The sequence below is a fragment of the Leptopilina boulardi genome, unplaced genomic scaffold (genome assembly GCF_019393585.1).
Source record: "Leptopilina boulardi isolate dan_hultmark-lab unplaced genomic scaffold, ZJU_Lbou_2.1 LbouV2_214, whole genome shotgun sequence".
Lineage (NCBI taxonomy): Eukaryota > Metazoa > Arthropoda > Insecta > Hymenoptera > Figitidae > Leptopilina > Leptopilina boulardi.
Genome location: NW_026137768.1, coordinates 195,202 through 212,158, shown reverse-complemented (window position 1 = coordinate 212,158; position 16,957 = coordinate 195,202). Strand labels below are relative to the sequence as shown.

The following is a 16,957-nucleotide window of genomic DNA, read 5'->3' as shown; positions in this document are numbered from 1 at the left end:
ACAATCAACTTTTCTAGTCTTCCGATATTTGCTGCTTAAATTTATCCCATAAGTAATGCTGAACTGAATGATACTGATTATAATATTGAGTTACGAGATAAAATAATAATACGACAGGGATGTATAGACATTGTTGAAGAAACGTACAGTGGCTTGATAAAAAATAAACAATTTCAGGATATGTCAATGTGTGAATAAATTCTGTAGTAATGCTGATTAGAAATCTTAGTATTATTGAAGGTTTATGTAACGGAACAAGATTACTCATTTTAGGTTTATCAAACAATGTTATTAAGTGTCAAGCATTAACGAGAGTTTAACTTTTTTTTGTGAAAATATATATCCCTTTATTTTTAAAAAAAGACACAATTCCCTATAAAATTAGCATTTGCAATTACTATATAAATAAATAGCAAGGACAGACGTTTATTGACTTAAGAAGAAATTTTCTTAATAACGTCATATGTATGTTGCATTATCAAGGGTAGGTTCATTCGATTCCGTAAAAATTTATTAAGGTGATAATAGGAGTAATAATTATATAAAAAATTATGTCTACAAGGAAATTTTAGAAACAGTTGAAATACTTTCATATAATTGTAAGAACACAAAAAGCACAATTTGAGTGGTTTATAATCATAAGTATCATTCAATAACAAATTTTCTGTCTTTAACGCAAAATAAACAAGTTGAAAAATGAACTTTTTGCGTTCATGAAATGAACACTTTGCTTTCTCATGGATATATTTGTGATCAGTTTATGGTAACTTACATAGTATTATAATAACGTTAATAATTCTGAATAAAATAACAGTAAGATATTCGCTAATAGGTCAGAAGCTGCCTCTTTAAAAGCTTTACAAAACTAGAGATAAATATCTATTGGTGTCAATACATTTTTTTAAGTTATGGGCAAAAAAAGATTTTTCAAAAAATTTTAAATGCAAAATAATAATTACTCTTTATTAATATAATTCAAAGTACTCTCATTATTTGTCCGCCAGTGAGACCTACAATTTAAGAAAAATTTATCTCTTTAGCTCTTATAGTATTCGAGATGTTTATGAAAATGAAGTGTACATACATACATACACACACACACGTAACGAAATTTTTAAAACATGTGATTTTTGGATTCCTAAGGTCGAAAAAATAAAGATAAATCAAAAAATCGAATTCGAGAAATTGCGGTATTTTAATGCTTCCTGCATAAGAAAGCAAAATTTATTCTTTTATTTTCAAAACGAACGAAAACAATTTTCGTACAGAACTCTTACATATTAAAGCTATACATTGTAAGGAGTTGTAACTAGATTGGCATCTACGAGGTATGGTACAAAATAATTCTTCGTAATAATGCGGTAAATCTCTCAAATAAAATTTCAAAAATAATGTTTTATGATTTTTCTCTAGTACGCAAATTCAAATTGTTTCTTTCATAAGTAAATTATTAACGTTTTGAATAAGAAACAGGGCACGCGTCGCGCGCCAAAGTTGTTCTAGTAAGTGATTAATAATGTCAAGGAATAAAAATTACAAAATTTTTCCAATGCTACACTGAAAAAAAATTTATTCGGATCAAATAAAAAGTATTTGATCCAAATACATCATTTACTTGTCTATTATCCAATAAATATGTATTTGAACCTAATACACATTTACTAAACCTAAGTATTTTATTTTATCGTATCAAGTAAATAGTTATTTGAATCAAATACAAAGTATTCAAATCAAATAAATTGAATATTTAAAGCTAATAAATAATTATTTGAATCAATTATGAATATTATTCCATTCAAATAAATATTTACTAGACATAAGTATTTTATTTTATCGTATCAAATAAATAGTTATTTGAATCAAATACAAAATATTCAAATCAAATAAATGGAATATTCAAAACTAATAAATAATTATTTGAATCAAATATGAAAATTATTTCATTCAATACTGCATGTTTTTTGATTCAAATGAATATTTATTTGCATTAATAAAATATTTTTCTTGAAACAACTAAAAATTTTCTTGAATTTTTCGATTATTTATCATAAGTAATTGTTTTAATTGAAACTGAAACCTCTTTAATTGCGGCAATTATTATTTTATTTGATCCAAATACATAATTTATTTGCATAAAATGTAAGAACTTTTTGATTCAAATAAATCAAAATTTGAATTGAATAAATAACATATTTATTTAATAATTCTTCCATTTCTAAATTAAATTCTTACTCAAATAAATAAATTAAAAAATATGTAATTTCTACATACTATGATCGCATATTTACATTTTTCAACTAATTCATACATAGAATTAATTATTAAACGCAAACCTGAGAAATAAATAAAACAAACGCATGGGGAGAATCGAACCTACTACCTACGGATTATGAGTCTAACGCTTTACCAACTACGCTACGCACGCTACGTGAAAGCGAATGTTAACTTCTTGATGTCATTTAAACTTGCAAAAGACCTAACTTAGAAAAGTGCTTAACATCATTGAGTTAAAATTAAAATATTAAATTACATTTTCCAATCAAATGCAATTTATAAAATATAATTAATTATATGCTTCACGATTATAATCATGAATCATCCCAGGTGAATTTTCAAAAAAGTGTAAATATATTTATATTATTATAAGGCTCATTTCATTTAAATTGTCATATTCGTGTCCCTTGTCAAAAAAAATTATTTGATATAACCTTAGTTGAAATTAATTTGTTTATACATATAGTAAAAAGCAATGATTTTCAATAATTTTTCTACTTACAAGGACATAAAAGTGATTTTCATAATATTGGCAGAACAAAAAGCAGGCAAAATGTCATAAGTGTAATGCGTCCCCGGAGACATTTTCAATGTTCAAATGAATGAAATGTCGAAAATATAGTGTTTAAACCAGATTAAAAAAATGTTTGGTGAAGTATTAGTTCTATATTTAAGGAAAACCAAGTTTTTTTGCTACAATGGCTCAAAGTTAAAAAACAATAGCATTATGGGCATAGACTTTTGTGAATTAAAAAATTTTAAAACCTAATTAAATCTGCTTAAAACTCGTTACTCGGGGGTTTTTGGGGTCGCTGATTACGAAACCGAGTTTTGTTTTTTAAAATTCAAAATGGCGGATCCAATATGGCGGACGACTTTCCTAGAATCTGATTGAATTCGCATGAAACTCATCACTCGGGGGGTTTCGGGGTCGCTGATTACGAATCCGAGGTTTGTTTTTTAAAATTCAAAATGGCGGATCCAATATGGCGGACGACTTTCCTAAAATCTGATTGAATTCGCATGAAACTCATCACTCGGGGGTTTTCGGGGTCGCTGATTACGAATCCGAGGTTTGTTTTTTAAAATTCAAAATGGCGGATCCAATATGGCGGACGACTTTCCTAAAATCTGATTGAATTCGCATGAAACTCATCACTCGGGGGTTTTCGGGTCGCTGATTACGAATCCGAGGATTGTTTTTTAAAATTCAAAATGGCGGATTCAATATGGCGGACGACTTTCCTAAAATCTGATTGAATTCGCATGAAACTCATCACTCGGGGGTTTTCGGGGTCGCTGATTACAAATCCGAGGGCTGGTTTTCAAAACTCAAAATGACGGATCAAAAAAGGTCGATGATTTTAAAAAATAATCATTGAATTCTCTTGAAAATGGTTATTCGGGGGTTTTCGGGGTTGCTTATTATGAACGTGAGGGCTGTTCTTCAAAGCTCAAAATGACTGATCAAAAAAGGTCGACGACTTTTTGTAAAATCGCTTGAATTCGCCTGATTTAAAAGCCAATGACTCCATACTTAGGTACTTTGCCAAATTATTTCCTAATTACCCTTGACACGGATTAAGACAATGAGATGAAAGGTGTTAAAAATTCTAAGAAATACTTGCAGGGTAATAAAACGAATAAGCGCTTATCGAGGGGGCGGTAACCGGTGACACTGAAATGTAGGGAAAGTAAAACTGTGAATCTTCCACAGATCATAGTGACAGCAAAAGAGGCAGTACGTCAAGCCTTCTCAATGTAAACAGCGAAAAAAGCGCTTAAAGCCTGATTCCGTCTGATTTGGACAACAAGATCATTAACGAAAACAGCGTTAAATGCGTTATATTTCGGAAAAAGGAAGCTAAGTTTCTTCTGAAAATCAAGAATCAACAATCCTCGGATTCGTAATCAGCGACCCCGAAAACCCCCGAGTGATGAGTTTCATGCGAATTCAATCAGATTCTAGGAAAGTCGTCCGCCATATTGGATCCGCCATTTTGAATTTTAAAAAACAAAACTCGGTTTCGTAATCAGCGACCCCAAAAACCCCCGAGTAACGAGTTTTAAGAAGATTTAATTAAGTTTTAAAAGTTTTAAATTCACAAAAGTCTATGCCCATAATGCTATTGTTTTTTAACTTTGAGCCATTGTAGCAAAAAAACTGTCCATTATTTTAAGTTTTGCCATTAACATTTTTTGTTCAGGAGGCCTTAAACTACAAAACTACAAAGTTTCAGAAAAATTGGCTGAAAGCCATTTTCCATGCAAAACGTGCGGGGTCCTTTAAAAGGAATATATTTTCAGTTTCCAACTCTTTTGAAATACAATTACCAAAAACTGACATAAATATTATGACATTTAATTATGTCAATATTTAAAAATTTATACTCACCTATGAACTATGATCAATTCAACATTTATATATATATATATATATTTATAATATTATCAAAAGTGCATAAAGCAAATTAATAAAGCAAATACCTTATAATGCAATTATAATGAGCTCTATTAATGGCACTTTCGAAATTTTTTTCTTTATATCACTAAAAGATAATGTAAGTCATTTAAACTAAATAAGTAAACTTAATAATTTATTGATAATATAAATAATCAGAATAAAACATTTTTCTTTTTTATTATATTATAAATTATTTACTGTTTATTCTTTTATTTTATAAAAACAATTACAATTAACCTCAAAAATTTACATATAGTTTACGCATCTGTTTGTTTACCATTCTTACTTATTATTACAATAACTATAACATAACAATAAATATATAACAAAATTATATACAATATAATTACAAACTCATAAAAATTAAATTTAATTAATTATCTAATTTAAAATTTATCAAAATATTCACAATTAATAAATACTCATTCCGATAATTCACAGAAAATAAATATTCACTTAATTTCTTGATTTTCTACTCCACTGCAATCAACAAATTGAAATGGTAACTCCATCTCTTGGGTTTCTCAACACTCAATTTTTATTCTCAACAAACTATAGCAAATTGGGGCATTTTGTCGGTGGGTTATTTTGTCGGTGGGTGATTTGTCCAGTGGCGCATTTGGGAACTTAGCGATTTTGTGATTTCCCTATTACAAGTGGTTTTAACTTCTCGGTCCCATCCATATTTGCAGTTATCAAAATATTGGAAAGTGTCGGCGGTAAAATTCCAAATTGCTTTGCAACATCTTTTTTTGTTGCTCCGCTCTCTACTACCTAAATAACTTTTTTCTTTTCGGAAATAGATAAACTTTTATTTGTTCTTGGAAACATTTTAAACGATATAAACCGAGGCAGATAGCAAACTGAATTAAGAAATTACTCAGCATTGTTAGTAACAAGGTGATTAGGTATTGTATTGACAAATGAAACAATACAATAACTATTATTAAGAAGAGAAAATTTTGAACGTAAATATGTAAGTTTATATCACAAGAAAAGTTCAAATTATTGAGAGTTCGGTCTGGCTGAATTCAAATTATAGAGAGTGAATGGAGAAATTGACCAAAGGATACTTTTAATTATCGAGAGTACATAAAACCCTTGGTTTTTTCAATTTATCGAGAGTTTTTCAAGGGACTGGACTGTTACTTCAATTTAACGAGAAGTTTAAATTATCAAGAGTTTAAATATCGAGAGTCAACTGTATATAAATAAATGAATAGTATCAAATAACTAATTATTCTCATTACACTTAAATATTTAATTGATCAAAGTATTTTATTTTCCTTTAATAAAATAGTGTATTAACATTAAATAACGCATTATTTATATTAAATAATTTAGTTAATTAGAATCAATAAAATAAATTCATAGTATCAAATACTTTTTATTTGTTTCAATAAAACGAAATATTTAAGTGAAATAAATTAATTGTTTCAAGTAAATCATTATTATCGTTTAAAATAAATATTTAATTGATTGAAATATTTTTTTATTTGTCTTGATAAAATAGTGCATTAGGATTAAATAACGAATTATTTCTATTAAATAATTCAGTTTATTTGAATCAATTACATAAATTTATTGTGTCAAATACTTTTTGTTTGTATTAAATAAACGAAATATTTGAATGAAATAAATGAATGAATAGTTTCAAGTAACCCATTATTTGTATTAAATAAATTCATTTATTCAATTCAATTAATTATTTAATTGAACTAAATACGATTTATTTGGTTCAAATAAATGCGATTCAAATAATTCAAGTTATTTGAATCAAATACATATTTTTTTGATCCAAATAAAAAGTATTTGAACCAATTAAATATTTTTCAAATAATTTGAAGTATTTGAATCAAATAAATTTTTTTTTCAGTGTATATGAATTTTTATAGGGGCTTTCCATAAACCACGTGGTCCTCTTTTTGCAACTTTTTGACCCCTCCCACCCCATACGTGGCCAAGAGTGGTTTTACACTGAACCCCCCCCCCTATTGTGAAACGTGGTTTAAACGTTTAATTTTATTTTATCGCGTCGAGGCACTGTACATATAACGATATCATTATTTAATTTTTTTTATTGTAGGGGAAGAGTGCCGGTTGTGGGCACCCCTACGTAATTTTTGACAGCAAATAGATATTGCTGATCTGAATATGGTCAAACTTGTATGTTGACAGTACACTGTTTTTGTATTAATACCGAAGCGATACGCGCATTGTTTTAGAAACAGTGTAAATTATTAAAAAAAGGTGAATGCAATTTTTTTGTTCACTGTTTACATTATATTTTGTGGTTTAATTTTGAATTTGACCAAAAAATCAAAACTACATAAATTGTTGGTCTTTTAAAAAAAGGTGCATGTTTCGGTTGTGGGCACCCTTGTTTTTTTCAATTAATGCGTATATTTAATTAATCTTTAGAAAAATTGATAGTAGGTATAAACTAATGAAACACCATACTAGGTGTTTTCAAAATCGCTGATTATAAATTTTATGTCGAATTGACAATTTGACAGTTGAAAGCTGTTAATGCAACAGTCGAAGTTTCTAAAAAATATTATATTTAACAAAATTGACGTTATATGGATTTTCGGGTCACTCATTACGATTATGATGTCAAATTGACCGTTGGCAGCTGTCAATTAAACTGTCAACTTTTCTAAAAAGTAATTATTTTTAACGAAAATGTCAATAATAGGGTTTTTCGGGTCGCTTGTTACGAATATGATGTCAAATTGGCAATTATTTGTCATTATTTTTGTCATTTATATTTCATGTTCTAATGTTGGAATATTCTTGTAAGTTCGAAAAATATGATGTAATTTTTATTGGTTTCAATAATATTGATGCATTATTCAAATTATAATATTTTTTATTTGAATATTCCCACAATATTCCAAAGAAATATCCAAATATTCTTGCAACATTTCAAAAGAATATTTCAAAAATTGGTTATTTTTATGCTCCTGGAATTTAATGGAATATTATTTTAAAATATTTCCAATATTTCAATGAAATATTCCAGGAATGTGATTGGAATATTCCGTGTTATTCAGCAATTATCATTTTCATTTCAATTATGATGGTTTTCCTTTATTTTTTTCATTTTTTTGCAGATTCTCCTAGGGTGTCCACAACCGGGTACAACTTTTTTCACTAAAAGTGATCACTTCACTAAATTCTTAATAAAATATTTCCAATTGAAGGAATCAATTTAGTTTTTTTTACAGTTACTGTAGTGAAAAAGAAGGATACTAAAAATTAGATTTCATAAAGCTTAAAAGACTGTTTTTTAAATTTTATATTTATATCATATCAATGCGCATGAGCGCGATTAGTCCGCGTAAATTCAAAAAGAGATGTAAAATCTCAAAGCCACGTGTCACGAATTGAAACCCCTCACCCCCTCTCGTGGTCAAAAGTAGCCTTTTACTGACACCTCCCTCCCCCTAAATGGGCCACGTGGTTTATGGAAGACCCCATTCCTAATTTTATATTTGGAGTTTATTAACTTCGAGATTTTAATTTAGAATGACTTGAACTTAAATTTTAATCAAGTGAACTCTGCATACATTACAATTTTTTCAAAATAAAATTAAATAAAAATCTTGATATAGCAAATTTATTTTAACAAACTAATATAATTTATATAATGCTAATACTTAAATTATAACTCATTTTTAACAGAATTTTCTTATATGGAAATAATGTGATTAAGAGACTTCTTCTTATTTCTTTTCCGCACTTCTACCTCAGGATTTAAATAGGTTAATAAATTTTCTACATGCTCCTCGAAGAAGTTAAAGGGCAAATACTTTTTTACTAATAAATCCGAATTAACCTCCTAATCAACATCACTGTAAATTTTATTTTTTTTTTGCATAGTTAAATAGTTTATATTTTTAAATTTATTTTTATGTAGATATTTTTTATACTTATTTTATAATAATTAATTATATAATAATTAATTATTAACAATTAATAGTTCATTATATAATAATTAATTAAATTATTTATTTTAGTATTATTAATATTAAAATATTAATATCATTATTTATATGTTTATTATTATTTTTACAAGATTTAAAAGATGTGTACTATCTAAACAAATAAATTAATTAAATGTACAAATGAAAATAAAACAAATTTGGATTTTCGTGATTTAGTAAAAGATAACCCATAAATGTGCTCATGTTCTTCTTTTTAGTGACTTTTAAAATGTCTCATTACACCACTGATGTTTCCATACTTTATTTTTATAATTCAGTTTTCACCTTTCGATTGATAACACAATTTACATTTTCATAATCGACTCCATATTCAAGAAATTCTTTTAATTTTTCAGTTCTTTCAATTTTTTTTTATTATCGTGTAACCTAAAATACACAGATATCATATAATTGAACTTAAATTATCAATTGAAATCAAAAAGTAGGTTACTGTCAACGAAAATTTGAAACAATATTTTTAAAAATTACCAACTTAACATAAATAAAATTTTTATAGTATTAACCTTGAATCTTCTAGTGTTCTTTTTCTGCTGTCTTGGTTATTTTGATTTATTTCACCACTAATATTTCTATCATTTGCATTCATGATTTGCAATTAAATGAGTACGAAAATGTCAACTAATCGTATAATTAACATTAAAAAAAAGTCTTGCTTGAACTTGCCCGTATATCGGGACAAAAATATCCAGATCAAACAATTGAAATTCAAAGTACCTCAATATCAAAACTTATATGAAATCAGGAAATATCAAGCAAAATTTAAAAAATTTTTGTTCCGTCGTGCATCACTAGGTAAACCAAATTTTTTTTACCATTTTACTCTTCCAAGTGTCCCACTTAAAAAAACATTATACCCGACATGACTTCAAGGTGCTTCACCGTAAAAAACTCGAATACCCTTCCTGGTACATGTTTTAATTGTATATCGAAACTAAAATTTCGGAAATTTTTTTAAAGTATTTACTTAAAAACAAGACAATAAAATGCTTTGTTCTTTAGGATAATTGCTTATTGCTAAGAAATACACCCACTAAAACTTTTTGGGTTAAAATAATAAAAAAAAATTTATGTTGATAAATTAAATATGAGCACTTTTTACGAAAAACTGTTACAGTACTTTCTCAGAAATAACAAACAAGAATGCAATTTTCATTTGGAGAATTAATAAAAACTAAAAAATATACCAGCTATGATTCACCAATCACAAAAATAACAACAAAAACTTTTATTTTTAACATAACATATTGACACTATTTTACTGATTTTGACAGTCATTTGCGAAGTAATACATTTGTTTTTATTAGCAACAGTGCCAATCTCCTCCTGCAAGCAGAATCGCGAAACGTTTACTGACATATTACTTACCAAAACGGCTATGAAAATCAGGAAAATGGTGTCGATATGTTATGTTAAAAATAAAAGATTTTGTCGTTATTTTTGTGATTAAGGTGAATCTTAGCTGGTATATTTTTTAGGTTTTATTAATTCTACAAATTAAAATTTCTTTCTTGTTTCTTATTTCTAAAAAAGTGCTGTTACAGTTTTTCGTAAAAAAGTGCTCATATTTAATTTATCGACATAAAGTTTTTTCATTATTTTAACTTAAAAAAAGTTATAGTTAGTGTATTTCTTAGCAACAATCAATTATCCTAAAGGACAAAGCTTTTTATTGTCTTGTTTTTAAGTAAAGACTGTAAAAAAATTTCCGAAATTTTCGTTTCGATATAGATGGTATATTGCTTAACATGGGGAAGACAGGCCCATTTACGGAGAGGGCGAATGTTTTTAGCACTTGACGAGCACTGAGATGAACGAAGCCGTAGCCCAAGCGCACCGTCCTTCCCCATGTCATGCAACATATTTTTTATCACGAATGCACGATTTCGACAGTTTTCTGCCCCGTCCAGCGAGTTTAAACTTCAGGTTTTTGAGTCGGTGCCAATGACATCCCGATTAGTATATCTAGCAGACATGCAGGTACTGTCTCACAGAAAACATTGACCTGCGTGCGCCGGTATGGAGCATGCGCACAGCAACAACGAAAGACTGAAAAGTGTGTGTAAATGATTTGTTTCATGTGTGTGACGTCACGTTTTTACTCCCTAGAGTGTAAATTTTTAATTTAAACGCACCCGCGCATGCCGCTCGAAAAGCTGGAGTTTAAGCTCGCTCGGTGGGGCTTAAAACTGACTAAATAAATCGTGCATGTGTGATGAAAAAAATTTTTTACAATTTTTTTTGCTTTAAAAATTAGTTTACTATCTGTAGAATATGATCCTACATTACTAATCTATAATAAGATGTATGAATGTCTATAGTAAACATAAGTTTAGCACTTCAGATGCTACCAAATGCAGTTAACTATGAGCACGAGATCCCTCTATTCTTTCGGTTTCTTGTCAATATAATTTTATTAATTGTCATTAGCAAGCATCATAAGGAAGTGATAGTAAATCTTGGTTTTAGTGCAATAGTTATTTTTGAATACATAACGTCTTCAAGACAATAGTTAGAACACTACTTTTATGTATCGAAAACTTTATACGCGTTTTTTTCGAAACGTGTTTTTTCACGCGCCGTGCAAAATAGCTCAACCAATTTTTAACCGATTTTAATCAAACTTACCACAAATCTTCTTTATCTTATTGGCTATTGCATGACGAGCTCCTTTTAAAAAAAACATTTTTAACAATTGTTTTTGAACATTGTTTATAAAAAAAATAGATTTTTTTTCAAAACAGTCCTACATTTTCAAAAAAAAAATTTTTTTTAGTTTTCTCTTCGTCATGCAAAGCGTATTTAAACGGTAAAAATTTTGATTTTTAATTTTAGTTGAGATTTGTGACCTGTAGGCTGCACAGTGCAAAATCAAAAAAACAACTTCAAACGCTTATAACGCCGCCATTTTGTAATATTTTTAATAAAAAGTTTTTTTATAAAGCTTATATTGTGTACTTTAAGGTATTCTTTTCTATAATTCAATAAACTTTACCAGTTTTTTTTTTAAATTCCTGAAAAAACGTGCATTTACACGAGTTTCCCCCCTTAAACATGTACCAAGCACGGTTTTTTGAGGTTTTCAATGTGACGGACCTTGAAATCATGTCGGACATAATTTTTTTATTAAGTGGGACACTTGGAACAGTAAAATGGGGGACAAAATTTGGTGCATCAATTGAATGGAACCCCAAACAAAATTTTTGAAAATTTCAAAATCCAAAATTTTTTGAGTTTTTTTGAAAAAAATGTTGACAATTTTTTTTTTATAATCGTTTTACTTCTCTCTGTAACATATCCAAAGCTGATTAAAATCCATCCAGTAGTAGTATATAGTAATAGTATATTGTAATAATATGGATAAAATACTAGCTGGGGCAATTTTTCCATACTTACCCGGCTATACCATTTGTGGTAATGGTGGGGGTAATACTAACAAAATGACGACTAAAATTTTTGGGATGATATTCCGACTAATTTACATAAGAAAAATTTAGAGGCTGCATAGAAATCAATTAGTTATGAGAGTGGTACAATAAAATTTTTAGCGTAATTTTTAGTTACCCTATTGAAAAAAAACACGTATAATTATACGTATAATAATACGTATAATTGTACGTATAATTATACGTATAATTGTACGTATAATTATACGTATTATTATACGTATAATTGTACGTATTATTATACGTATAATTATACGTATAATAAGACATACGAATTTGAAACAAGAATTATACGTATAATTATACGTATAATTATACGTATAATTATACGTATAATAATACGTATAATTAATTATACGTATAATAATACGTATAATTATACGTATTATTATACGTATAATTATAATTCTATTAAAAATAGAATAATAGAATAGAATAGATTAATTAGTAGCAAAATTGCGCTGAAAATTATTAGAATTTTTAAAATGCAAATTAAATTTCACGAAAAAAAATATCGTCGAATGTCAATTCAAGCAGTCACCCATCCAAGTACTAACCGCGTCCAACGTTGCTTAACTTCCGTGATCTGATGAGAACTTGTTCCTTCGCCTTGGTGTTTCCGCTGTCTTGTCTTGATTAATAACTTTGTCGTATAAGTATCACTAAAAGTGAGGTGCGATACAATACTTATACGACAAAGTTATTAATCAAGACAAGACAGCGGAAACACCAAGGCGAAAGAACAAGTTCTCATCAGATCACGGAAGTTAAGCAACGTTGGACGCGGTTAGTACTTGGATGGGTGACTGCTTGAATTGACATTCGACGATATTTTTTTTCGTGAAATTTAATTTGCATTTTAAAATTTCTAAAAATTTTCAGCGCAATTTTGCTACTAATTAATCTATTCTATTCTATTATTCTATTTTTAATAGAATTATAATTATATGTATAATAATACGTATAATTATACGTATAATAATACGTATAATAATACGTACAATTATACGTATAATTATACGTATTATTATACGTATTATTATACGTGTCTATATTTTATAATATTTAGGTATATATTAATAAACAAAAATATATCCCTATTGAAAAAAAACACGTACAATTATACGTATAATTATACGTATTATTATACGTATTATTATACGTATAATTAATTATACGTATTATTATACGTATAATTATACGTATAATTCTTGTTTCAAATTCGTATGTCTTATTATACGTATAATTATACGTATAATAATACGTATAATAATACGTATAATTATACGTATAATAATACGTGCAATTATACGTATAATTATACGTACAATTATACGTATAATTATACGTATTATTATACGTATAATTATACGTGTTTTTTTTCAATAGGGTACACTTAACTGTATATGCTGGACACTGCAATATTCTGTTGAGTTAATGTGCCTTCTTTCTTGCATAACAGATTTCTTCCGTTTGAGGTACTTTTCACAAAATATAAAAAAAATCTATTAACTTTACTAATGCGTCTTTGAGGGCAGCGTTTAAACTCTTCCCTACGTCATAGAAACGTTTCAAATATGGGGAAATTAAGACACATACGCGTCTTATTTTAAGACACTTAAATATTTAAATGTCTCAAAATGAAATGCGTACGTGTCTTAAGTTCCCATATTTAAGACGTTTCTTTTTGCAGTGATGTGAATACTGCTGCAAGGTTAGATGCTGTGTGGGACAATAATAGAGAGCTATGTGCGATTGACGTTAGCAAATAACATTTCCTCTAAATTAAAGCTGAAAATAGTTCTTCTAGCGAGTGAATCATTTTGTTATAAAAATAAATATCATTACAATGCAATAGGGGAAAATGTCCTGAAAATTTTTAGTAAAATACAATCTTTAAAAAAGTAGAATGATTGAGTATCATTGTTTTTGAGAAATACAAGTTTTAAAAAAGGTTTCAATGTCTTAGACATTGAAATACTTCAATAAGACCTTTCATTTTTTAGATAATCGAATCCAATTGTTAAAAGCACTTTATTCTATAACAATTAATCATTTTACAATAATTGGATTTTTAATTGTAATAAAAAAATTGTGTGTTAAAACTGTTCTCAGTAAAATTTCCATCTAATTTAATTAATAATTATTTATTCTCCGGATATCGAAGGCAGCTCCATGCTGAATTTACATTTGTGAATAAGATTTTTTACTTCGTACAAAACCTGAAAAAAGTTAAAATTATTATAAGAAAATTAATTTTATCAAATTTTTTAAATAGATAGTATAATAGAATAAGAAAACTATTTTATATGTAAAGAAATGAAGTGGTTTTGTTAAATTTATTAAAGAATTTGATAACATTGTTGCCCTTTTTATAAAATAACAGATAGTCTATATGAAGTTACATTAAAGATCTTTTTAAAAGTCTTGAGTAACAGCAAATATTTATGTCTAAATTTCAAAATTCTTAAATTTATTCAAATTTTAGGTGTCAGAAATTTTGGTTATTATTTCTCTTTCTATCGTGTCAATTAAAGAAAGACGAAAAAGGAAAATGAATAATGAATAGAAGTGAATTAATGTTAATACCCATTGATTATTCAAAAATTTTAAAAAATTTAGAACCTGAAAAATCAGTTTGTGGGAAATCACCCATATAGTGCCATCAAAAAATAAGACGACCAAACAAACAATAAGCTATTGTAATAAATTTTACGTTTCCATTTCATCACCGCCTTATAAACTTAACACAACCAATTAAACTTGAGACTTACCGAACTATCAATGTATGCTTCGCATAAATAGCACCAAACAGACAAATCACTAAAACTTAATGCAATAGGATGATGAGTTTCTTGTGCATGTATTAAGGCATGTTTGTTAATATTCCGTGCACAATGAATTGAATAGCATTTTAAACAAATCCAATTTTCAGAAAGACTGCTACATTCTCCACAAGGTTTATAGATATCAATATCTTCTTCTGACACTTTACTTATTGCGCTTAAATGAGTACAATCTGTTTTTGGTATGATTGCAAACATGTCACCATCCATAAGATTCTGCAATTAAAATAGCATATTTATCTACTTTGCCCCACAGATATATTTTGTCAATTAAAACTTTTCTAAACATCAAATATATTAATTGTAGCAAGTTGAATCACAGGATCAAGTGCATATTTATACGCTATAATCAAATTTTAACCTTCAAATTTTTTATACTTATTTCTGGGATGAAGTGTTACTTTTGACTTATGTATATAAATATGTACATAAAAGCATATATACATATATACACGGAAAGAAAAGGTATCGTTGTCCCAACCATAAAAATATTGTTGGTCATAATATTGCTAAGGCATCCATACATATAGCTGAAGCAGCTTTCAGTATGGATACATTGACAAAAAAGAATGGTTGTGGCAACCATATAATATTTGTACCTATGATATGGATATATCAACCATAGCTTTAGTTGAGGTAACAATATTGGTTTGGATTTTAACAATTTGGTTATCCTATCCATTTTTGAATTGCTAAGGCCCCTATAGACGTCTGCGCACCTTGTCTGCGCGGTGATGCAATATATTACGTCTATATTACTCGCATTAATTCCAAGCGTCGCGAAACGTGTATATGTCCGCAGTCCTAAACATTTTCTATAATCATTTAAGAATTATATTGTTCCCGGTTAATGTGTTTTTTAAGTTAAAAAATGGAAGCTGAGTGCATTGATTTCCTTAAAAAAATAGGCTTCGAAGAATATATTCCGCAGTTTCTTCAATGTTTGCGACACTTAGGCACGCACTATAATTATAATACTATAATAAAAGGTGCGATACGATTGTTTATTTTGTTAACGAATTTGTATTTGGCGATTATTTCAAAAAAATAAATACGTTTTTATGGGACTCAATGTTTTAAATTAATCAAAAATAACCTTATTGATAACACAGCCCCACAAAAAAAAAAAAGTGTCGTGCGCGGCAGACCAGACTAGTCATTTCCCATGTATTTTGACGCGCTGAACACGAATCCGAAGTCCGTTTTGCTCCATCACGTCAGGATTTTTTTCTAACCTCCAAAAACCTGTCGGATTTTGAGAGGTAGGCTATTTTTTAAAAAAATTGATGGATTTACTTCAAAATTGGTATCTAGGGGTTTTTTGGGTCGCTGATGACGAATTTGAAGTTAGATTTTCAAAATTCAAAATGGCGGCTCCAATATGGCGGACGAATTTTGTAAAAAGTGATGGATTTACTTCAAACTTGGTATCTAGGGGTTTTTTGGGTCGCTGATTACGAATCTAAAGTTAGATTTTCAAAATTTAAAATGGCGGCTCCAATATGGCGGACGATATCGACCCTTCAAAGGTGATAATTCCGCCCTTACACACGAAACTAGGAGCAATTAAACAGTTTGTCAAAGCCTTAGATAAAAAAGGAAACTGTTTCAAATACCTGGAACAAAAGTTTCCAGAAATCTCTGATGCGAAACTAAAAGAAGGGGTTTTCGACGGACCACGTATTCGCAAATTGTTAAAAGATGAGCAATTTATCACCAAGATGAATAAAAAGGAGAAAGCCGCATAACTTAGTTTTAAAGCAGTTGTCGAAAATTTTCTGGGTAATCACAAGAGTGAAAATTGGGAGCAAATAGTTAGTGATATGATTAAAAACTTTGGTAAGTTAGGATGCTTAATGAGCATAAAGTTGCATTACTTAGACTCGCATCGGGATTAATTCCCTGAAAATTTGGGAGATT

At 28.3% G+C, this 16,957-nt stretch overlaps 2 protein-coding genes across 2 annotated transcripts in view; both read right to left on the bottom strand.

Annotated features, from left to right (window-relative positions):
* The window catches only part of LOC127279132 (uncharacterized), a 326,137-nt gene extending 312,346 nt beyond the window's left edge, over positions 1-13,791 (bottom strand). Inside the window, exon 1 of the mRNA XM_051301296.1 lies at positions 13,593-13,791. The gene's annotated coding sequence lies outside the window, so the exon portion shown is untranslated. The remainder of the gene's footprint in view (positions 1-13,592) is intronic.
* A 415-nt stretch (positions 13,792-14,206) lies between these two features.
* LOC127279134 (histone deacetylase 6-like) overlaps positions 14,207-16,957 on the bottom strand; it is an 89,335-nt gene continuing 86,584 nt past the window's right edge. Inside the window, exons 5-6 of the mRNA XM_051301302.1 lie at positions 14,966-15,253; positions 14,207-14,413 (exon numbers count right to left, since the gene is read on the bottom strand). Of these exons, the coding sequence (XP_051157259.1) occupies positions 14,339-14,413; positions 14,966-15,253 (363 nt within the window). The 3' untranslated portion in view covers positions 14,207-14,338. The remainder of the gene's footprint in view (positions 14,414-14,965; positions 15,254-16,957) is intronic.